This window comes from Rattus rattus, chromosome 2 (assembly GCF_011064425.1).
Source record: "Rattus rattus isolate New Zealand chromosome 2, Rrattus_CSIRO_v1, whole genome shotgun sequence".
In the NCBI taxonomy this organism is placed as follows: domain Eukaryota; kingdom Metazoa; phylum Chordata; class Mammalia; order Rodentia; family Muridae; genus Rattus; species Rattus rattus.
This window is the reverse complement of record NC_046155.1, coordinates 67974490-67998941: the sequence shown is the minus strand read 5'-3', so window position 1 is coordinate 67998941 and position 24452 is coordinate 67974490. Positions and strand designations below refer to the sequence as shown.

Here is a 24452-nt window from a genome sequence, read left to right as displayed (position 1 = left end):
TGTCTCTTTGGCGACATAGGTAGATGTTGTGGACACTGGTTCAGGATGGACGCCACTCATGAGAGTCTCTGCTGTGACAGGAAGCCAGAAGGTGGCCTCACTCCTCATCGAGGCTGGGGCTGACGTGAACGTGAGGGACAAAGATGGAAAGACTCCTCTCATGGTACACCGTTCTCCCCGGGTCTCGGGTTTTGGTACCACTACTTGTGTCTTGGGAGTTGAGCAGCTTGTATCTGAGCCCTGGGTTTGCTTGTATAGTATCCCCGAGCCATTAATAAGTGGGGAAGGTGGTTACAGTCTCTATGTGTTTGAGGCCCCTGCTGGAGGGGAGCACGGCTGAAGGAGAGATGCTGGAGGGGAGCACGGCTGAAGGAGAGTCCTTCTCACACCAATTCTTCTGTTTCCAGGTCGCTGTCTTAAATAATCATGAACAGTTAGTTCAGCTACTTCTTGACAAAGGGGCAGATGCAACAGTGAAAAACGAGGTAATGATTATTGGGATCCATAGAGAAGAGAGAAATGTATGAGAATTGTGCACTCTAATCTGTGATCAAATTAAGGAAGTTGTGTTTCTTTCCAGTTTGGCAAAGGTGTCCTAGAAATGGCCAGAGTTTTTGACAGACAGGTGAGGACTTCCCTCCTGGGGAATCAAAACTGATTTTGTAGTTCTTTCAGATTCACAGAACCTGCCAAAACCTTGAAGAACAGCTACCTGTTGGTTGTGTTTTTTCTAGAATGTGCTTTCCTTACTAGAAGAAAGGAAAAAAAAGATGCCAAGGAAGTCCTCTGTCCACTGAACAGGGTAGACCTGATGGACCATCTGACGGACCGACCTGAGCGAACAGCAAACTGTAACCACTGGGCTGAACTCATGACGTGCAGCATCTCTGAGGATGAGATGTTTATTTATTTAGTTGAAGATTCACAGTGACTTTTATGTAATGGGCAACTCTTCCCACATTGAAATACATCTTTTTACCTAAGCACGCTCACATGTGGTCTCGTCACTGGGTCTCCAAAGAACAGCAGTGTTTTCTTGCCCTGTGCCTGTGTAGTTAGACACCAAACCAAATATTTACGCACTGGTGCTATACAAATGAGCGCACACAGGTCTCCACTCCTGTCTCCTCCCACTCCAGCTGTCCTCGAGATGCTTCAGGCCTACTGGCCACCTTCCCCTCATGTGTTTCTTATTATCTCTCCCGCCCCACTGCAGGCCCGGCTGGTTGCCTCCTGCAGCGGGGCTCCTCCTAACACCCAGGAGTTTTCTCTTAGTCTCTTGGCCTCACATCAAAGCTCAGAATACATATCTGTAGACTGGCGCTGTTCTGTTCTTAGTGTTCAGTTGAAGGACAGTGCTGGAAGGGCAGGTCTATGAGTTCATGTGTTTGCACATGCTCACCTCTGTGGTGAAAGGACCCAGCCCCTGGACAGCTTCACCACTGATTGGTGTATTACATGTAGTTTTGAGAGCAGATACGATTTTGGCAGCAAATTGGATAGGTTGTAGACAAAGAAGGGTTAACCACCACCAAGTCTGTTAGTTAAGAGCCCAAAGATAGAAATGTGGGACGTTTTAGCTGGACCAAGATTAAACACCAGCAGGACCATGTACATTTTGTGTCTCTAGGGACAAACTGGTTCATTTAGCCTTCTAATAAAGCAGCTAGAAAAACCCTCATGGGAGTGGACTCTTTTTTTTAAAAAAAGAAACAAAAACAAACAAACAAACAAACAAACAAACCACGGAAGGCCCATGAAAAGGTATCCAAGGTTTCACAGTGGGAAAGCAGTAGAGAAAACAGCCACATACTGACTCAGATGTGGCCAGTTTTCAGCTCTGCTCTGCAGGCTTCACAGAGCGCCCACCTGGGGACTTGATCTGTGGCTGTGTCTAATTCTGTATGTGGATGCTGCATGGGCATTTTACCTTCTTATAAGGGTTATCCTCTCATGCTTTGTTCATGACCAGCAGCGACCTTACCATCCTCTCTGGGTCACCTCACATCCTCCTCAGCAGAGAGCTTGGTGACATTGTCCACTATTGGGTCTGCATGCTCAAAGCCTACATGTATTTCTTGTTCCTTTTGTCTGATGATTAGAAGATGATTTATAGCCTGTTTACTCATGCCCCGCCCCCAGTAACTCATGGTTCTGTATATCAAACTCATTAAATTTCATGCTTTATTTTTACAAATTTATTTTTTATGCAAGGTTTTTGGTTTTTCTTTTAAAGACATTGAGATCACTCACTGTCACTCTTTCATTTAGTAATTTGTGTTCTAGTACAAGGGTTTCTTTTACTGAACATTTGAGTTCATAGATGCAGTGGGGTCACCTGCTAACTACCTTTGTGGGATTCCCCTTGAGACCCTCTGAACTGGATGGATATCAGAGGGGTGGATTTTAAGGACAACAGGCAAATGCTTCTAATGCTGGAAGTTTGAGAAAGAGTTCATCACATACATCATTTCCAGGGTTACATTTGCTATTCTCTAGGTGGCTGAAGAATTCCTGTATTTCTAGGGCACACATTTTTTTAAATTATTATTCTTTGATTTTGAGAGGCGCTAGGGTAGAGTTCAGATTCTGTGCATTCGGAGTGCCTGTTTGCTGTGTGTAGATTTGATTTGTCAGTCACACGTGACATCACAAAACCTACTTGCTTTGTTTTGGGTTGAGTAGTAAGGACAAAGATTTCTCTCTTTTTTACTTTTTGCTATAATTTGAGTATATATTTTTTTCTGCAGTTTTTTTTATGAAGTTGGATGCTATTTTAAAAATATGTCAGTATTACATTTAGATTTTCATTGCTGCCAATCTGATACTTTTATGAGATTGATTACTTTTTGAACTTTTCTTTAATAATATGAATTTTAAAATTGTTTTGGTAGTTTATGAAGTCACATTATTCCCCCTCCGTCTCAGCAGTGCTGTGTATTAACAGGCACTTTCTTCCCGCTCCATTCCCAGGATTGGCGGCACACATACCTTGGCCATTTCAACACTTCTTTTCAGTTGCCTGTGCAATGCTCCAAGATGCCCTTACTCTTATAAGTGAATGAGCACATAGGTATATTTTGCTGCACAAGACTTTTCCCTTAGTTATGTATCAATAACATTCTGGATAACACACTCAAAGTTTTTCTGTTTACTCTTTATTGGATATAATACTCTTAACAATGTCATTTTCTACTGAACTAGGAGGCTGTGTTTACCTGTAGATCCCTCCATATGAGAAATGCGTACAAAAATAACAGCATGTAACATACAAATGTGAAAACATGAGCTAACCAAAGCGCTATCAATGGACGAAGCCCTGCAGAATGGCTGTGCCAGTTAACTGAGATGTTAACATTAATGAGAACGGAGCTAAGCAGCCTGTGGCCAGTTCAGGTTGTGTTGTTTGTTACCACAAACATTCAGATGACTGGCTATCCCAACCACTACCACGTTGCCCTGATGGGAGGACTGCTCATTCTGTTTCTAGTCTCTCGGGAGATTTGTGTGCTTTCTGATCACTGCCTTAGGAAGTACCAGCACACAGGCCAGCGAACGCAAACCAGCGTCTGATTTGTTTGTGAAGAAGTCACCTGACATCGACTCTGTCTTTATTTAAATGTGCTAAATTAAGGGCTAAAATGTTACTTTCTTGGAGAATTACAGGTATCACAGAACATGCTCTTTGAAGGTGTAGAAAGGTAGGCAGGTGGTGGGGCTTTCAACTTGCAGGGGCCAAGTCGTTTCCCAGTTGAAGATGACTCCTGAGTGTTAGGCCTCCTGGCAATCTCTGTCCACTACTGAGCGTCCTAACAACTCCACACTCAACACTTTCTTATCCCAGTGTGTCTTACATGAGAAGAGCTTGCCGTGGTTTGATAATAAACTATTACTAATGTAAGTGTGTATATGTGTGTATGTGTGTGAATGAAAGTATGCATGTATGTGTGTATGTTCTCCACAAAAGGCATGGAAACGGTACATTCATGTGTGTGCAGATGTCTCCTGCAAAGGTTCTCCACTGCCCAGTGGCTCTGAGCATGGGGCTCACAGATCCCAGAGCATCGTCAGAGTTTAAAAGCACTGGGAAATTCAGGTTGCATCAAAAGCATTTTGTAATCAGTGCTAACTTGATTTTTTTTATGGCCAACTTCACCTTGTAATTGGAGCGAGGCAGTGGGAGGGAGGGAGGTCCCTGTGGTTGATATGCTGTGGGACAGATCCAAGGCTGGAATGTGCTGGAGGTTGCTCTGTGCTGTGGCCCTGGAGAAGGTTGGACTGTACTGTTTAGGTGAATCTTGAAGAGTAGCAGTTACCACATTGGCTTGAAGTAGTAACAAATGTAGAGATTTGGTTCTCTTGGACGAGAGAGGTTTCAGCATAGGGTCTGGCCAGAGTAAGGCACTTGTGATTGGCAAGGGAGGAAGGCAAACCGGTACCTGTGTTTTCCTGTGTCATTGGTGTAACGGAACCACTGCCAACTTGTGTGGAGGAGCTAGGAGTGGGGGGCCAGCTTCTAGTATGAGCGGAAGGAGGAGAAAAAATGGCCTCTGTAATATCCTCTTCCACTTGTCATACTGCTCAAAAATCAGCTCTTGGGGCTTCTGGGAGTATTGATGTTTCTTAGTCTGAGTCATTTGTGTATGGCTTAGGCCATCTGAAAACTGTGGGGGAGGATCTGTAGACAAAGTGTCCCCTGGATGGGGTCTGATATAAGAGGATTAAAACATGCCTCAGAGGAAAAGAGATTCAAGTGGCTGGGCACCCTACTGCCCAGCTGTTGTCCTCCCGGTTACTGCTGTGGTGTGGCTGGCTCAGCGTGCTCAGTAAACATCTGCTGAGAGGCAGGAGGACTCTTAGGCCTTCTCATTGGCCCAGCTCCAGCCTCTCTGTAGCACCATGGGGATCACAGGCTCCTAAGAACATTCACACAGATCAGGGTTTGGCAGTTCTTAGAGTGCATTGATGGCTTGTATTGATTTGTTGGAGAACAATGACCCATAGCTTCAGCCTGAGAATTCCTAATAAAGTTAAGAAGGCATAAAAATGTCTCCTCAGAGACCAGTCAGGAGTATTTCTTCCCGTAGAATTTAATTTGTTGCTTGTGTGGTTTCTGTGATGTCATCCCACATGTGTAACCTGGAAACACTCACACAGAGTGCAAACTCGGCATGCATATTTTGAAATGGAAAACTGTACTGTTGCTTTCCATGTGCTGCTGGGAAAACAGACTCGGGACTATGGTAGGAGACCAGCTTTTAAGTGGAATGCCTGCAAGGTTTGCCTCCCACTTGCCTGTGAAGTGGGGTCACATAACCTATAACTATTCCTCAATGTCGGAAGGAAAGGAGAACATCCAGTCACACCCCATGTCTAGGCTATTGACCTACTGGATTTTTTCAGGGCTGGTCTCCCAAGACTCAACCACTGCTAATCATACCTCTAGTGTGTATAAGCATAAGATAGACTGCAATTGGACTGTATTCACTTTGGTTTCTGTCATTTGAAGGATGGAGAAAGGGAGAGAGAAACTGCCCTGTATCAAAAAAGCCCAACACTAGTTACTGGTTCCCAATTTTGTTAAAATTGAAGTTACTGCTAAATATGCTTTAATTGATAACTACTATACCTTAGAGGTATTCCTTTAGTAACACTGTCTGTCCGGTAAGGGAATATCAGGATTAAATCTGTCCTTATTCAGAAATGTATGCATGGCTCTGTAAAAGCAAGCAAGTAGGCAATGCACAGCTGGCAAGGTACCATCAGCATCCTTAGTGGCCACTCGGGAAATGGCAGAAGATCATGGCTCCAACTTCCTTTAAACTAAACTCTCTCTGGTCCGCTAAAACCAAAGTTCTTCTGTCATCTGCATGACAGAAGAAATATATGTTCTTAGCTTCCCCTTCACTCCCACCCTGAGGAGGGGCTCACATACTCCAGCTAAGGCTTTGCGTGTCTCCAAAGACAATGCTCACACAACCCTGTAAGGCTTTACAGTTGTGTATGTTTGGCCTTAATACAACTACCCAATGCCATATCAGTTAAAAAATTCTGTATGCATTTCAGTGGCAGCAACATTGTTTCTGTGCCAGGAAAAGAAGCATGTTATAAGAGCTGTCCTTTTATGCATCTATGATGTGGATTTATTTATTCTTCATGAAGACCATGCTTCCCAACACTGAATTCAGACTCAGATTCTAGAAAGTGAACCAGATTCCATATCTGCATTTCCCTTCTGCTTCAAGGCACAGACCAGCCACTGATGTGACCCTTCCAAAGAAGCCTTGGTCTTAGAGCAGTCAGATGAGGTACAGAACTGCTGTCAGTTACCTTTTAATGTGAGAGCTAGGCATCCTACACCCATCTGGAGGCAGGGAAGGCCTCTGGCATTTTGCCTTACATAACTTTTAAAAATTATATCTTTCATGCCAATGGGTTGAGGCATCTTGAAGATCTGCTTCTAAAGGTAGCTTCCCAGTCAGACATTGACAGAATAAAGGTAAAGAGTTGCTTGACCAAGTTTGCCTTTCAGGAGCAAAATCAGTATTAGGGAGCGGATTGCCTTGCCATTTTAGGATGGGTTAACAGGTTTGTTCAGAGTGAGAGAAAGACTGAGTGCCTATGCTGAAGAAATTAGGATGCCCTGAAGAGAACACACGGGTAACTTTGGGTTCTTTGTCCAGTGGCTACTAATACGGATACCAGACTTAGGCTGCACCATGAGAATAGCATTCCATGTGGTTATAGCTTTTGCAAGCATATGGATTCTGCCTAATTTTTAATAAGTTGAGCCTTGCAGTAAAAAGGAGATTTCTATCTCCAGAGTTGATCGACTAGATCTGGTTACCAGTTCACATCTGAAAATGGTTATGGTCCCTTAGAAAGCCTCCTCTATCTGTCAGAACACAGGGTCATTGTATTACAGTCAAGAAGACAATGTGGTAATTTGCTTAACTCTAAATGGGCAGGAGACAGAGGTCTGCAGTGCCCAGGCAGTGGCTTCCTTGTAGAAATACCACTGTTCCCAATGTAAACAACGTGCCCATGCCAGCGAGCACTGTGCACAGGGCAGCCAGAGAGACGCTTCCGGCAGCTCCCAAAGCAAAGCCCCGGCAGCACCACAGCCGTCCTTGCTCTCCAGAGGTGCTCGTGGCTGCTCAGGTCAAGGTCAAATGTTTGTCCAGATTAGGGTTCCAGTCTCTATCCTGGTGTGGCCTCAAACCTTCTTTTCAGTACCCCAGGTTCTCTTCAAAGCTGCTGGTTAGAAACCAGAGCCTACCTATTGTCTAGAACTTCAGGGTACAGGGCCTGAAGGCACGCTGAGACCTTCCTGAAGCCCCTGGCTACAACCCAAGACAGGGATTCCAAAGAATAAAAAATAAAAGCCATTCCAGGTTCCACCTGGGGTGTCCTGAGCTGTGTGTCTGGTACCATAACACAGCCTTGGGACGTGGGGGAGCTGTTTTCCAATAAGGCCTCAAACAGAAAGTAAACATCTCATCTTGGGTCCCATCAAGCAGGATATTTCAAGTCCTCCAGAAAAACAAAAGCACGAGGTACCTTCCTTCTGTAGAAAAGCCCCGTGATGGCACAAATGCCTGCTACGGCGCCCTGCGCGGTAATAGACACTCTGCATAAATTAATAACTTACAAGGACCTGAGCAAGTACACAAAGCACCACGGCACAGCACCCACGGCCACGGCACAGCACCGACGGATGGCAGGAGCTCCAAGTTCTGGAAATAATGGTGTTTTAAACACTTTAGAAATTCTGAAAGTTGGTACAAAACAACTCCGACGGAGTCGAAGATAGTGCAAACTTCTGTCTTCACTGCTGAGGACCGGTCTGGGCTGGCTTCTCACTTGATGTAGGCATTGTGGGAGAGTCTGGGTACTTGATGCTTAGGGGCAGGTCTGAGTCAAGAGCAAGCCAGAGAGGGGAAAACAGATTTCCAGTTAGACTTCGGAAGCTGTTTGGTTCCACATTCTGACCTTAGGAGCAGGCTGCCCTCGCACACTGGTGCATCTCCCAGGTTAGAGCCCGCAGATCCCCCAACTGAGACTGGAGGCCAGGTTAGCTTACAGGGGTGGGCGTGGGAGGGTGGAGATGCTGACCATAGGAAGCACCTTACTGCAGAACTCCCAGTGACCTACGACATTCTACTGCCCCAGTGGAGGCCAGAAGTGGCCGTTTCTGATCCCTCTGGAGTCAGAGTTACAGATAGTGTGAGTCACCCAACAGGAGTGCTGGACACTGAAGTCTGATCCCTCTGGAAGAACAGCAAATGCTCTTCAGCACCGAGCCAACCCTCTCTCCAGTCTTAAATTCTGTGTGACATAGGTGAATTCAGTTTTATCACCAAGGTTCATTTAGTTCTTGTCAGCATCTTGGTATGCAATCTACATAAAGTGCTGAGGGCATCGAGTGTTCGAAACCTGGCACGCGTTCATTCACACTTTTGTATATTTCTATTTTATTTTTAACCAGCTCCGACACGCCTAGTGGCTACAGGATCACATTGCGCAGCTCAGAAGATGGGGACCCAGGCTGCCATCAGTGGAGGTTAAGATGGGGTGCCACTTAGGGGCATTATGAAGAGGAATGCTCCCCTGCCCGCCCCATCACTTCCGTGAGGTGTTTTAATGTAGTAGATTATCAAAAGTAACCGAAATGCTATGCGGCTTTTTCCTGCATTTCTACAGTGGTGAACTAGACTGCTCTCCTAACCCTTTGACCAGCATTATCTCGGAGATTTATGAGGTAGTCATTTCTTTTCCTAGGCCAACATTCTTCCCAAGAGCCGTAATGAATCACTGACGTGTGCCTTCCCCTGCAGAGATAGGAATTACTGAGCATGCCGCCTGGCCACCAGTCAGTACCTTTGGTTCTCTGGTGCTCAAAGAGCTCATGGCCTGCTAAAGGGCATGCAAGTCAGACAAGTAGGCTGTGGGTTAAACAATCTGCTACCAGGCATGGTGTCTCACACTTATAATCCCAATGCAAAGAAGGGTGAAGGACTAGGAGGTTCGGGTCAGCCTGGGCTACTAGGGAGACCAAGGCTTGGGGTATGCAGCACTTGTCCAGCATTTTCTAACCTAAGAACTGAGAAAATCAAAATAACAAAAAGCCCACAAGGGTAATAATTTCACTGAGAAAGAGGTGGAGCTGCAGCCTTTACTGATTTCCACGTTGTCAATGCTCCCCTCTACACCGGCAAACATGGAAGATGGGAGAGCACCCAGCGTGCCATGGATTCCACCACAGAGATACCTGATGTGAGCAGCCTCAGCGGCAAGTCTCTCAGAGCAGTGTTTTGAGTCTTTATATCGCCCTGATTTAAATGCAACCTGGCGTGCTTTAATATTTAACATTGGCTAAGTTGCAAAGACACGAGCCAGCTTCAGTCGCAGCTGTGGGTAAACTCTCCCCATATAAGTAGAGCTTGGGCTGCCATCTGCCTCTTCACCGGAGATGATCCCAGCCAGAGATAGCCTGCATGGGTCACTCAGCTGTGGAGAAGCCCCTAGGGCTCCAGTTACTAAGCAGCTGCTTAGCCCTCATTTCTCCGTAATCTCCCAACCTGGACTCATGTCTCAGCCCGTGGACTAGGAGGAGAAAGACTTGGTGAAGACAGTGGAGGTCCAACCTTCATACAGATACAGTGTTTTCTTTAGTGCCTGTTGGAGAGCAGGCTGGGCCCTTGGCAGCAGCTCAGCTTTCCTGGGGCACCTTCCTCCTGCTATGATCTCTCTGGTAAGTGAGCCATTGCTGAAAGCCCTGGGGTGATGTGCACAGTTCTAGTTTGCAGTGACCACTTCCTGGTTATTTCTACACTTACCGCCCATCATTCTCATGTCAGGGGCAGGTAGGAAGCACGGTTCAACTCCTGATACCTGCACACCAGTGTGGTTAGTCCAGCTACCCTATATTGTTAGATGATACCCACCTGATGGGGGCTGGGCGATGCCCAGGTTCCTGCTGCCCTGGGGTCCTCACCAAGGCACTAGTGAGCCGAGAAGTCCTGCTCAATGGATCAGCAGGCAGAGGCTTCTGAGGAGGGCTGGGCTTGTGGGTGCCCTGCAACAGATAAAAGGTCACATGTGACTCCTCAGCTTTATGGCCAGAACTGGGCCCGGGGACCCAGCAGACATCTGGAAGGCAGTGCATGCTACTACACAGCCCTGGTTTCATCTTGGGTGTATAACCTGCCTACAATGTAAGGTAGGGCCTATCTTTAGCCTTCTCATGGAAAATTTTCTGTAACATTTAAAACAATCACATAGGTACATTCAAATGTCATCAAACCCCACAGGTCTTAGGGGTACAGTGGACAGCTGGGTTCTCTCCTAGTGTTCCTAGGGGGTGGATATAAATCTACCCATGGCTTCAGACAATTTCCAGTTTCTACATACTGGTACAATTGTGGATGCACAGGATCCACAAGACAGCTGCCTTTCTCTTAGTGTGAAGATCTGAAGAGAGAGTTGATTGCTTTGCAGAACATGTTGTAGTTCTTCCACCCAAATGCTTGTCAGAACTTGTGGGAAGGAGCCATGCAGTGGCTTGCAGGGCAGGTAAGGATCTGTGAGGTGATGTGCCACTAGCCACGGGGGGCAGAGTGAGAATTTGGGGGATATTTTATATTGAGTTACATCCAAAAGCCTCTGATCTGGGACTCAAACAAGTTTACCCATCTAGGAAATGGAGTAAGCTATCTTAAATAAAATAACACATAAAATGTTCCCAGCATAGATGATTATTATACCAGCAGTTACTCCTGTGTCAGCTTTAAATGCTTGACAGAAATATGAGAAACCCCAAGCCTGCGTGGGGTGCCTTCCTAGCTGTCCCTGGAGAGCACCCGTCAGTGAGCATTGTTCACACTGTTCTGGGGCCCATGACAACTCTGGTCAGCATGATGCTGTCCACTCTTGGCCTCAACACTGCAGGGAAAGGCCTCTGAGGGAACGGAGTTAGAACCTCCCACAGCTCAGGATAGGATGTCCTGGTAATTAATCGAGCACAGTCATGACTAGGCAGGGTAGGGCACACCTGTAGTGTCAGCCATTGAGGTTACACAGCAAAACACATTTGAAGAGTTACACAAGACCTGCACTGTCTTAGGCAGACCATGTGTCCGTTAGCACTCAAATGTCACTTCAAACTCTGGTGGTGTTTTCACAGCATTTGTACTAAGATCATGTCTCCTGAGCTGCAGAGTGCAGCTCAGAGGTTGCAACACCAGATTCACTGTCAGCTCCCTGCAGAGCGAAGGGCCACTACAGAAGTGGACTAAACCACAGCTGCGTGGGAGATGTACCAAGAATAAACAATAGACAGATTGGGCTCCAGAGAGCCACTGGACAGGGGCCAGACAGACAAGTGACATGTCTGCATCAGATTTCATCAAAGGAAACACGAGAAGGCTCTAGAATATAGACAGACACCTTAGGCATGAATCAAGACCACGCCAGCTATGCACACTCGGGTCCTGAGCTTTTGAGCTTGTGACCATGTACAGCGATAACAGGACCTCCTAATCCCCTCAACTCCCATCGGGGTGGTATGAGGACTAACACAGAAAAGCACTTAGCCCAGGGCCTGGCATGCAGTCGCCCATGAGTAAGAGTTGCTGCTGTTTGATTGACAGTGAGGCCCGAGCAATGAACACAGAGATCAAGCTCCATTTCTCATCATAGAACATAGAACTATGAGCACGATGTCCACGTGTGATGTAAAACTGAAAGCACACACTCAGTGGGAGGGGATCAGGTTATGCAATCGTTCCTTATAAAGCAATACTAATTTTGCTGTTAAATATGACTAAGTATCCAGTCTCTGTAGTAAAGATAGCACCAAGGTTTTATTGCTGTGCAGACAAAGAGGCAAGGAATATGCCACAGTCTGTCTTAATGCATCTGGATCTATCCTGGCAACTTAGAAGATAATTACAGCTTGTCTGAGATATTACCAATTTATGCTCATAGTCTTGTTGTTCATCATGCTCTCTCAGATGGCTCTCAGCTTTGGCATGCTCACCCCAGTGATAAATCTCCAAACAGCCAAGATGCTGGTGGAAACTACTCATGCCCTGAGGAGAGCAATGGTCCCCCTCATCTGTGCTCTATTGCCATGGTCAGGTCATGGTATAGGTGGTTGCATATGAGGTGTGGTAAAATGGCTTTGGTAAAATGTAGCCTCCTCTGTAGGAGCTAACAAAGGACTCCAGGGGGCTTCTATTGGCATGGTTTTCTTTAGTCTGTATTCTCAACAACATTCAAACATCATTCCTTTTCCCTCATGTCCTCTGTCCCGTGTGGTCCTAGACCTCTGATTTCCACTTGTGTTCTAGCACTAACAATACACTGCAGAATTTCAGCACCCTCTCCCTCCCTCCCCTGCCTCTCTCAGCTTTGAGAGCAAACACGCCAAAATCAAAACATAGCCCTGGTGCCTTGACCATCACCCTGTTATCTGCTTGCACGTAATCTACAACAGTAAACACGTCCTGCTATCTGAGACTTCTGTGCAGGAAGACTGGAGGTCATCACAGAAACCCAGAGCTGCCACTGAGGTCCTAGGCTGACGTTAACATGTTTCAGTGTAATGAGTGAGTCTGTCTCTGGCTAAAGATTTTGGAAATTATGAGCACAGACACGACTGTGACTGTTACCCCCACAGTGATGTGGGCCACATGGAACTGCTCAAAGCTGACACTAGTGGGTCTTCCATAGCCAGAAACATGCAGGCAGGGCCACTGTGACCTCCCTTTCTCCAGTGATTAGATAAGATAAATAATTCCCCTTTTTTCCCCTAAAAGAATTGGATAGCTGTAAGAGAATAAAATATTATTGAAGCAAAACAGCACAAGAAGGAAGGAGGTGACTGTAGCTGGAGGTGCTTAAGAAAACCTGAGACTTGTTATAGAAGCCTGAGTTCTGCTTTGATTCCCATCTACAGTGAGGAACCTAGAAATCAAGTCAGGACCTTTGGGGGAAGCCAGATCCTCTGGCTTAATGGGATCACATCCTTTCCCCAAGCTCCCTGCAGCAAAACTCAGGAGTTCTACAAAAGGAGGCATCAGGTTCAGGAGTTCCTAGACATAAGTGCACACTCTTAGCTACTAAGAGTGACTTACAAGGAGTGTTCTGTGGGTACCATGTAGAGCATTCTAGGAAAGTGTTTGCTTCAGTGTGTGCTACAGAGAGAGGTCGAATGGAGACTTCTCCATGTTTTCCAGAAGGCTTCATAGAAGCATCACTCAAAGAAATTGCTTTAAAGAAGGAGGCCTAGTGACAGAGGTGGACCACAATTCCATATAATCCTTTATACTTCTGAAATGTTCAATTATAGCTGTGCACATTGCCAATTACAGATGCAGAGACTCATACTGGCCACAGTTGTCCAAGCAAAGTCTCCCTTTCCACAGTGACAGAAATGAAGGGATGTCTCTCTAGAGTGAGCCATGGAGGTATTCATCACAGTAGCTACTTGTACAGACAGTTGATTGCCCTGTCACATGACCCATTGATAAGTGACATGAAACCCAGGACACTAGTCTGTCTCAAGGCTATCAGAGACTCGAGCAGGAAAGGTCAGCTATAGTCTTAGACCTCTGTAGCCATATCTTAAATTTAGAGGTGAAACACACTCAGGTTTTTGTTACTCTGTGATTCCTTGAGGGAGATGGCCAGTAGGGAACAATCAGCTCAAAACAAGACCAGTTTCTACCATCTAAAACTTATATCAGTTTATTTGCTACACTAGATGAGACTTTGGTGTGCCCAAGAGGAACATCCCATAGGGCCTTCTGAATGGAGTAGCACCAATCTATAGCCTCTGCAGACAGTGGTAAGGGAGCCTTACAGAGGACTGTGGAAGAGCCATGAAAGGGGTATCATTGAAGAAAGATCTTGGGCATAAGGACAAGACTTGGAAAGCTGGGGCAGGCCCACAAAGACACCATCCATCCCTCTTTCCCACTGTCAGCCTACGGTTTGTCCAGGGAATGAAGGCTGCTACATAGATTCTTCCTTCACATTGTATCTTCCCTAGTAGGGTGTATTGACAAATGGACTTCCCTTTCTAATATATACCAATATTTCTGATGAGCAAGGGCCTAAGTCATCAGATTGCCAGGGCATGTTTGACCACACTAGTCAGAAGGGAGTGCATCTCTATCATTCCGAGCTGACTTTACTGCTTGGCACTGTTAGAGGGATGAGCTGAACCTCTGGGTAAGTTGAATGTTACCTGCCTATCCTAGAACTATGTACTAAATTATCTATGGTACCATTTATATCCTGTGGAAGCATTTATGAAAATTGGCTGTTGCTTCCCAGGAACAGCCCCAAAGAGTCACTCATCACCCTGGTTGAAGGGGATAGAGAATGTGGGTCTCCTCTACTGTTCCTTCTGCTGCTTCTTAAGCAAAGCTCCATGCTTCTGCCTTTTCCTGGAAGAGCCTGTCCCAGACTGGCTGGTCTTGGTTTACAAATAGTTTAGGTTATATATGATATAGATACAAAGCATGTGATTACTAGTGTGCATTGGTCAAAACATTTGCCCTCTACAGAAGACACACAGTTGCCATCCGTGTAAGTGCTGCGATACCATAAGTGACTTCCTGCTCTGGCCATAGTGCTAACAGTGGCCTACCTTATAAAGACAAAGTTGACTGTGGCTTTGTTGTGTTCAGGAAAACTGATGCATGCCTTCCGGACCAAATGGAAGCTTTACATAATACCAACGAACAGCAAAGGTGGCGAAGATGGGGATGGAAGATGGCTAGGGCAGCTGTCGTGCTGCTCTGACTATGGGTTCTAACATTTTCTACTGTAAATTCTCTTTTTTCCCTCTGCCCAATTTTCTCCCCTCCCCTCCCCTCCCTTCCCTTCCCCTCCCCTTCCTTCCCTTCCCTTCCTTTCTCTTCCCTTCCCTACCCTCCCCCCTTTTTCATGTGAATGGCTCTATCACTGTGTAGCTCGGGCTGTCCTGGAACTCTATGTAGACTCTATGTAGACCAGACTTGCCTTGAACTCACAGAGATCCACCCACTGCTGCCTAGGTGAGAGCCACTATACTTGACTAACCTTAAACTTTTGATCTTCCTGACTCTAACCTCCCAAGGGCATATATAAGGGTAGACTTACATCACCATGCTACCTTGCTATGAACCCCAGGACCTCATGTCTACTAGGTAAACACTCTACCAAATAAACCAAATCTCTAACCCCTGAACATCCATTTTAATGCTGCAAGTAAAGAATGTGGGCTTGAGCCCTTGACTTTCCTGTACTTCCCTTCTTTCCATGAGATATGAAGTCTACTGCGCTCTGTCTCCTCCATTAACTGGAGCTTATGGTAGCACCTTCTCTCAGCTCATAGGGGTAGAAAGAACTGCCAGGTACTCAGCTCTGTAGCACATGTTCTGTACTCGGTGCTTAGTGGGTATCTAAATGATTTTATAATCATTAAAAGCACAAAACAGACTCCTTATACCAAAACAATATACACACATGTGAGCACACACACACACACACACACACACACACACACACACACACACACACACACACACACACACGTGCGTGCGCAATAAATGTAACAGTGGAAGTGAATTCTTCCATTGCTATTTGCCTGAAATTTCCACAGTGTAGATACATGGTGCACAAACCAGGACTGATAATTCTCTGGGACCTAGCAATATTTTCAAGAAAGGACCACAGTGCACTAACAATTAGTCTTCCCAGGTGATGGGTTCAATTTTTAAAAGTCTCTGTTTCTAATGCATGGGGAGCATGATCTCAGCTTAGTTCAGCTCTGTAACTCGCTGAGATTTTACTTACTAGCATTTCCCTGGACACTGGTGCTTAAAGCAAAATGGATCCTTAGATCAAGTGTGCCCATGCATCAGTAGGCATCATTCACATGCCACTTTGTGGGACAGATGTTTAGCAAAGCAAATGGGCAAAGCTGGGCCAGTGGCACACAGGTGAGGCTCTGCTTGTTAGGAGAATGGCCACTGATGAACTGAAGGCAACACTCAAGTCCTTTCAGGCCCTGAGCACATCAAGTCTGACAGTGGAAAATCTGCCATGTCTTAGCTGTGTCTTCTGTGACACAGTTTTCTGTGAGCTGAGAAATGTATTTCTTTTCTGGGACACTGAGCGTCTTTCCTTTAAACTGTAAGTAATCAATTAACCTGATAAGTGAGACTCCACTGAATGATGGATTTTAGCTGGGCTGTCCTGGGACCTCAAGAATCCAATCCTCCCAGCCATGAGCCTTGTTCTGCTCTCCTTCCTTCAGTGGGCACACTGTATGTCCAGGGAAATGGCCTCTGATACATGTAGGCACATCTATGATCATAGCGTTCCTCCATGAAAAGATGGAGATTGAGATTTGCCCTACTGCCACAAACCACAAACCCTGCCTCAGCAAGGCAGAAAGAGAACTAACCCCTGCAGGTTGTTCTCTGATCGCCATACATGTATACACAGGATGTGCCCATAGCATGTGCAAGTGGATACAAGCAGGTAGAGCACAGGGACTTAGCATAGGATGAGAAGCCCACATTCCGGAGGCGCATTTGGTCACGAGAATGAGTTGAGTTTATGGAGGAGGAGGAAATGTTTTCAAGAAAGACAACATTTTCTTTAAATGTAAAGTTAGCCAACGTGCCCCATCCCTGGTGCATGATAAATTTGGACAAGCATAGCAGGATTGGCCATGGAGGCACATCTGTGTCATGGCGTGTGGGATGGTACCCATGGAACTGTAAAGTGTCAGTGGATTCAATTCCTGCTGCCGAGCAAGAGTCACCTCTAGATACTGTCCACACCTGCATGGAATGGACTCCAGGTGTCTATGTGTGATGACAGAAAACTCATGTGGTTATCAGTGTCACTTGTCTCTGAAAGGCTCCAGACAGACACAGCTCAGAGTGAGGATGTGCAGTTTCCTGCTACTGGTGCTCCAAGGGGAAGAGTCCCTTAGTTTCACAAAACAGAAGGCTTTTGGAGTGGCTGCTTTGAAGGAGCTGCTTCTGTGGGCAATGACTTCTGTGGGCAATGACAACTGTGGGATAAAACCATTGTGCGCAACTGCTCTTGGGTCAAGCAGTCTATCAGTCCCAGTCTGGCACTGTATAGAGGTGGCACTGCTGAAAGAGAGGACTAAGAAGCCACAGGATGAGGGAATTCACTGGGTTCCTGTAGGAATAATCTTTTTGTGTACCGTGTAAAGATTATCCTTTATTTTGCAGATTCCCTGTGGGAATACGGGAGATATGTGTATAAGGCACTGAGTGGTGGTGCATGTCCTGAGGCTTACAGCTCCTGTTGTATTCTTAAGCAAGCCCGTAACCTAGACATGTTGCCCTACAGCAAGGTAAACCAAGATAGTCCTCTTTTATATTTGTTTTTTTTTTTTTCTTTCTGGTCTATCAGCAGTCCATAAAACCAACTGAAGATATAATACAAGGAGTGGGAGAGGCAGTTGTGAGCATTCAGGAAAGGAGTGATTCACAAAAGATACATTGATGCAATATTCAAAACCACAGTCCCGGATATGCCAGAAATCAGAATTATAATAAAGGATAGAAATTCCTTTAAAAAGAAATGCCTACTATATGAGCAAAGAAGACTACTTTACTACTATATATTTAAAAAAAAAAGGCATCCAGAGACAGCACCAGATAATTCCCAGAACACACTGCTGAAGCAGGGCCATGGTGCTTGTCAGCATGAGCTCAGGATGGCCAGTTCTGGACTCCTTGTGCAGTAACCTGTTTATGGCCTGAAACTGGCTACCATATACGTTTTTAGGACAAAGAAACCTGCTGAAAGTCAAGCCTTTTTCCCCTATTGAGATGCTAGATATAAAGTAGCTTGAGTTTTCAGCAATAAAAGAAATTTGAAAGGAAATGAGGCGGTGAGTGACAGGATGGAAAGAGCTCAGCTTACCTTATTCCTTAGTACTTGCAACAACAAAAATCACTAAGTAATTGATTGAAAACTGAAAATTAGAGAAAGAAAGACAACCTGATGGACTCTAGACTCAAGGAACTACTCAGCGATGGGCCCGTCTGTGTACACATGGGTGCATGCCAGAGCCCTGTCCAGGATATATAAAAGAAACAACAAGAAAGTGAAATATGTAAATACATGCAATCTGGAAATAACTAAATGGCACCAAAGAAATAAAAACAAACTCAAAGAAAGCTGTCCCTCTGTAGCTACAAGCCTAGGAAGAGGGCTGTCCAGGAAACAAATATTTTGGCCATATATGATCTTATTCCAGCTTAACCACAGAGAAAACCACCCCTTCCCTAAAATAAGCAGCCACATTACTTTTCTGGAGCAGAGACTGTGGAAAGAAATTGGTGGACTTCTTATCACTGTACAGTGCAGACAGAAGGGGAAGAACCTTTCCTACAAAATGTCAACCAAGAATTCTATACCTAGCCAAAATATCCTTCACAACGAAAGACATCTTTAGACAAAGGGATGCTAATACCATGCCAACAACAGGCTTGTTTCAAAGAATAATGAACAAAGTCTTGTCAGGCAGAAAGGAAAAGATGAGATGTGTAAGATCAGAAGAAGAGAGCTGAAGGGATCAATATATGAGCACACATAATCAACTCCTCATTGGTTTTGAAAAGCCTGTTTGGCTAAGAGCAGAAATTCCATCTGAAGTGGCTCCTGGTGCCTACAAAGGCCACTTAAAATATGTGTATACATGTGTCCAAATGTATGTGGGCCACATGCAAGCCTGCAGAAGTCATGTGGGTTCTGGAAATTGAACCCAAGTCTTCTGTAAAAGCAGTAAGTGTTCTTAACCTCTGAGCCATTTTCCTAGCTCCAAAGGCCATGACTTTAAGATATCCATTATTTAAAAACGAGGGCAATGAGACCTAAAAGCTCGAGTTTCCACATTTTCCTGAAGCAATAAAATACTGGTACAAAGCTATGACGATCATGGATTGATTTCCAGTGAGGTGTTGTTTCCCCTCAAAGCAAATTTTGATCCTCAGAAGACAGTTATCAGTATTTCGGAACATGATTATAAGTGTTATTATCAGTTGATAGGGTCAGTGCTGTTTAGCTTCCCACAAAAGCAAAGGACCCCCCCCCATATAACACCTACCTGGCCCAAAATTTCAAAATGTTGAGGAGACAACACTAGATAAATGAACTAAGAAAATATCAGATCAAAACAAAAACTGATGGACTCAGATACATTACCAGGAACTGATGTAACTATTAAGACAGAAAAATATCTTAATACTATTTTTTTATTTATCAACTAAGCAAAGCTTTGAAATATCAATCCCTATCTTTGTAATCATGTCCTTGCTGGTGTCAATGGGAGACCCTAAATACATGCAATACTCTAACCAAACATTTAACTTTACCCAGCCATTTAAAGGTTTGTGTGTTTTTCAATCTCATATTTCCCTTGAATCATCCCTAAAGGAATAAAGAACTCCAAAATCTGTCTAGTTGTTCTTCCAAACAACTGTTTATAAAACAAAACCTGCAGCTCTCAATATCTCACTTTCTCACAGGTTATCCCACATCCAAGCAGCGTGCTGCAGTTAAGAAAGATTTTTATAGGCTCTGTAATGGCAAGGTATGGAGAAATGACTTTAAGGCAGAAACAGGCTGTAAAGCTATGTTCACAGAGAATAACCTCTATGTTAAAGATGTAATTATAAATATATCAAAACAATAATGGGAAAATAGAACAATAGCATTTAAAAGTGATTCTGTTTCATTATCGAAGAAGTTGCCATCAGTATCCATTGCCATTCTCAAAATGTGGTTGAAAGCCCAGCTTCTTCAGCTGTGGGTCTTTAACTCACGTGCAGTAACCTGAAGCCGTTTCAAGGCCAAATGTGCACTGAATCTGTAGTGGTCTCGCAGCGCCTGCTTATGTCACTTCCCATGACTGCAGGTTTTAAACACACAACACCAACTGTCACACTATGTGCTACTGACAAATGCTGCCCAGAATGCCTCAGTTCAGATTTAATACTTCTATGTTTTCTGTTCACACAGAAACAAAGACTGATAATATTTCCCTGTCATTTCCTATAAATATTCCTCAGGTAAAAAGTGCTCACAGTAGATGAGTTTTAAGTTCTGGTTTAGATGATACATTGTACTGATGTGGAAACAACTCTGAATATTTTTAAAATTACTAATAATATTAAAGTGTCACATGACTGCTATACTATAGCACTGTATGTGGGCTATCTCAGTTAACCATCTGATTAACTGAATTCCATTTCATAGTTGTTGTGTTAGATAATTTGCCCAAGTTTACGTGTTAGCGAGTAGAGGAGCCTGAATTTGAGCTGCATCCCACCCAGTCAGCATGAGAGTCATACCTGGGCCTGCCTGACTGCAGGATTGGCGGGCAGGGGCCTGGCAGGGCCACTGGGTGCACGTGGGGCCTGGTGGAGAGGCAGGAGCACTCGCTGAGGGGACTGAGGCTGAGGGACCACTCGAGCATTGAGGGGCCTGCTGATGTCGATGTTCTGGCATTTCAGTGAGTGCCTGTCCTGCATGGTCAAAGCAGAGAATCAGCTCTGATGGCTTTCGCTAGCTACCCAAGGAAAGAGCAGCCCTAACTGGTCTGTGACCACTGTCTCTGTGGGAATGGAAAGTCCAGGGTGCCCAGAGGAAGGACTGTATTTACTTATTTTTACTTTAAAATTCCGAAATCTGGAATAGAGAGATGCGTTTTTACATAGATTAAAAAAACCCAAACATTGATAACTACAATGGTGACAGTGGCATTCGGAAGGCTGAGGCAGGAGGACTGAAAATTAGAAGCTACTGTTTGCTATAGAGAAGATTCCAGCTCAATCAATTCTTCATCAGGCTTGTTTAATTAACTAATTGATGAAAGAAACTTGGAGTACCAAGTACGAAGACACAGGCTGGATCGCAAGGTGTGAGCTTACTGTGCACAAGGGTTCTGTGAGAACTACCTTCTCCAGAGGCAAGGGGTTCAACTCCGGACAAACTCCCTTGTGTTTGGAGGAGGAACAGAACCCTTGCAACTGATCTGGTACTCCACACTCTCTATTGAGGTATGATTGTTACCCAGTTAACTGAATGTATTTAATGTTGCATAATTAAATAATCATAGGCTTTTCGTTTGTTTGTTTTGTTTTCCAAGACAGGCTTCTCTGTGTAGCCCTGGCTGTCCTAGAATTCAATCTGTAGAGTAGTCTGGTCTTGAACTCAGAGAGTGGTGGGATTAAGGTACGCACCACCACAACCCAGCTAAATGTTTTTAGTCTTTAACCAACTTTTTGTTTTGCACCTGTGTTTTTGTGTTTTGAACTAAATATGCTCCTCATGTACTGAGATACAGGCATGTACTATAATGGAGTCAATATTTAAGACTTCTGTGCATAAGTGAAACACTGAGACATGGGGGAACCTTGGGATAGCTAAGGATAGGGAGTGGACATGGCCTCCACCGTTTTGGGCAAAACTGAGACTCAGTGGAAAGCTCACCTAGACATAGCTGGAGGCCCTGGAAAGGAATGAAAGGAGGGGCCTAGCAACAAGAGTTTGCTCTGGCTGTGTTCCCAGTGGGGCTGCTGAGAACTAAGTCTAGGTCACTGCAGAGATGGATCATGGTTTATAATATCCACATACCCCGCCTGTGTGCAGACACTGACTACTTTATCAGAATCTTCTGGGGACCCTGGAGGGTTACTCTGGGACCTACCGCTAGGCCCTGACTATTGCAGGGTGGTGGAGCTATGGTTGAACCAGAGATGCCGACTAAGCACTTCACAGAGATGGCGGAGCCCTGTCTTCCCATGCAACCTCACCCCTTCCCAGCATATGAAGTCCTTGTATGACCTACCTTGGGGGTGTTGAAATGTGGGGGCCGGCTCATCAGTGGGCCTTTCCCGAGGGTGTGGTGAGCCTGGCCAAGGTGAGGGCCACTGGGTGTCCGGGAAGTGTGTACACACCTGCAAGGCAGCGCAACAACTGCTAAGCAAGGGCTTGCCCTCCTCCTCACCTTAACTTCTCACATCCTGTTCCTGCTGATACTTAGACTGTCACTTATGTTAATTCCATCGGACCAGTCTGCAGGGGAAAAATGATCTAACGTGCCTATGAGATGGAAAAGGAACACTGATTCCTGTTCTCCAGCCACTGCTCTGTCAATCTAGTTAACTGGAAGCTGTGGAAACTTAGCTTTGGGCACATAGGTTGTTTGCACGAAGCTGGCAGGTCAGCCATTGTGTCTCTGAGACATTTGGGCCCAAAGCTTTGCCATCTGAGGAACACATTCCAGTGTCCGCATGCCTTGTAAAAATTACTAATGCAAAGATTAGAGAAGGCCTATTCATGGAATTCACCAACACATGGCTTATTTCTGTGATGGACAGCACATAGCCAGAAGAGAGAGTCAAAGAGACAGCTGGCCTGGCAGACATTTACAAAAACAAAAACAAACAAAAGAAACCTAAAGACCCAGTGTTACTCCCAGAAAACCTGCCCTGTCCTTTGCTGAGGACGGCACATCTGGCACAGCAAGGGACAGTTCGTTGAATATGCTTTTAGCCGTTGGTTTTTGGAGAGATGACATACCTTAGTTTTTCCATAGTGGTTTTCTTATGTGTGAACAGCAGCCGCATCAACGTCTTCCTTTTGAGATATACCACAAATCCAGCAGCGAGCAGACACAGGACACTAACCAGGATCCCTACAGTCAAGCCCTGGTTATCTGAAACAAAACACATTTGGCTCAGGGGAGGAGGCTGTTTCAATAAAATATGGGAGACATTGAGCCGTGACATTTATGGCAGAGCGAGCTCTAAAGGAACAAACAGAACCAGAGCATGTAAATCCCTGAACAGCCTCCTAATAAATTAGTCTCTCTTCAAAGGTCATGCTTGAGCTCTGGTCTATGCCACCATTATCTGCCTGTGATGACTTTGGTACTTGCTAATGCAGAGACGTGGTCTGGCAGGTAGGACCCTGACTGGACATATTCCCCTAGGCACAACCATAGCAGAGTGAACTCTTGAACCACACGAGGTACCAGGAGTCTTCTTATCAGGATTGGAGGCTCTCAGAAAAGCCATCTACATTGACTGGAAGAGCATCATAGCTGGTCTTCTGGTCAAACGCGATTCCTTTCAGGCTCTTAGTAGGAGCCTTGGGCTTCCGGTAAAGTCCTGTTGTCCCACGACAAATCTAAGAACAATTTTCACTTCCTTACTTCAATCTGTAAGTCTTAAACTGATCCTGTATATACAATCGAAGCCCTGCCAGCCCTTGAATGGCACCTGGACACCTCGCCTCAGGGTAGCTTGTTGCCATGAGAACAGTGCCACCTACTGAGCTGCTCTAGCCAGTGACTCAGTCAGCATCACGACTCAACTGCCCAATCCGTAACCTGGGGGCTGCCACCCTCAGTAACTGTCATCTTGTCCTTCCCCACCTTGACTTCAGGCCTTGGAATAGGCAGTTGTCTGTGCTTGAAGTGTCTCTACTTTGTAGAGCTCTCTGTTCTGAGACAGGGTCTCATAGAGCCCAGAGTAGCCTGAAATCTCCACGTAGCCAGGAATGGCTTGAATTGATAATCCTCCTGCCTCCACCACCCCACTGCTAGGATGAAAGGCATGTATCGCCCTACTCCATGTCATACTGGGGATGAAACGTGGGGCTTCATGCATCCTAGGTGTGGTGGTTTGAATAGAAATGCGCCCCCCCCATTGACTCATGTGTTTGAACGCTTGACCGAGTGGCATTATTAGGAGGTGTGGCTTTGTTGGAATAGGTATTACCTTGTGGGAGGAAGTATGTTACTGCGGTGGCAGGTTTGAGGTCTCATATGCTCAACCTATGCCCTGTGTGGCTCACAGTCTCCTGCTGCCTGCAGATCACGATGTAGAACTCTTAGCTCCTTCTCTAGCACCATGTCTGTTTGCATGCCACCATGCTTCCTGCAAGTGACTATAATGGACTAAACCTCTGAAACTGTAAGCCAGTCCCAATTGAATGTTGGTCTTTATAAAAGCTGCTGTGGCCATGGTGTCTCTTCACGTCACAGCAATAAAACCCTAAGACACTAGGTAAGCACCTTGTTGCCTGAGCTCCAGCCCTAGTCCTTCTTGAAGATATCAACAGATATATCAAGGTCCAGGGGAGCCCTCTGACATTTCCATCCTGCTCCTAAGCGTGCATGGCTGCTCTCTTCCCATAGTACCCTCTCTTCCCCTACAGTGGCACCTCTTATTCCCTGTGGAATCTCCTCAATTCCTCTCTAGGACCACAAGTGGACAAATATGCGTGGATTTTGGCTGAGTGGCTGAGCCATGGTCAGGCTGGTGAACATCATCAGAGTGTGGGACAGTGAGGGCAAGACGAAGATGATACCAATCCACACGCTGATGTGAAAGGGT

General features: G+C 45.4%; 2 protein-coding genes across 2 annotated transcripts in view; one reads left to right on the top strand and one right to left on the bottom strand.

The window, feature by feature from the left end:
• Fank1 (fibronectin type III and ankyrin repeat domains 1) overlaps nt 1–1681 on the top strand; it is a 106661-nt gene extending 104980 nt beyond the window's left edge. The window contains exons 8-11 of the mRNA XM_032895049.1: nt 20–163; nt 408–485; nt 581–625; nt 735–1681. Coding sequence (XP_032750940.1) covers nt 20–163; nt 408–485; nt 581–625; nt 735–797 — 330 coding nt within the window. The 3' untranslated portion in view covers nt 798–1681. The remainder of the gene's footprint in view (nt 1–19; nt 164–407; nt 486–580; nt 626–734) is intronic.
• A 6028-nt stretch (nt 1682–7709) lies between these two features.
• The window catches only part of Adam12 (ADAM metallopeptidase domain 12), a 190044-nt gene continuing 173301 nt past the window's right edge, over nt 7710–24452 (bottom strand). Inside the window, exons 19-23 of the mRNA XM_032895048.1 lie at nt 22633–22768; nt 21864–22007; nt 20400–20592; nt 9948–10078; nt 7710–7914 (exon numbers count right to left, since the gene is read on the bottom strand). Coding sequence (XP_032750939.1) covers nt 7860–7914; nt 9948–10078; nt 20400–20592; nt 21864–22007; nt 22633–22768 — 659 coding nt within the window. The 3' untranslated portion in view covers nt 7710–7859. The remainder of the gene's footprint in view (nt 7915–9947; nt 10079–20399; nt 20593–21863; nt 22008–22632; nt 22769–24452) is intronic.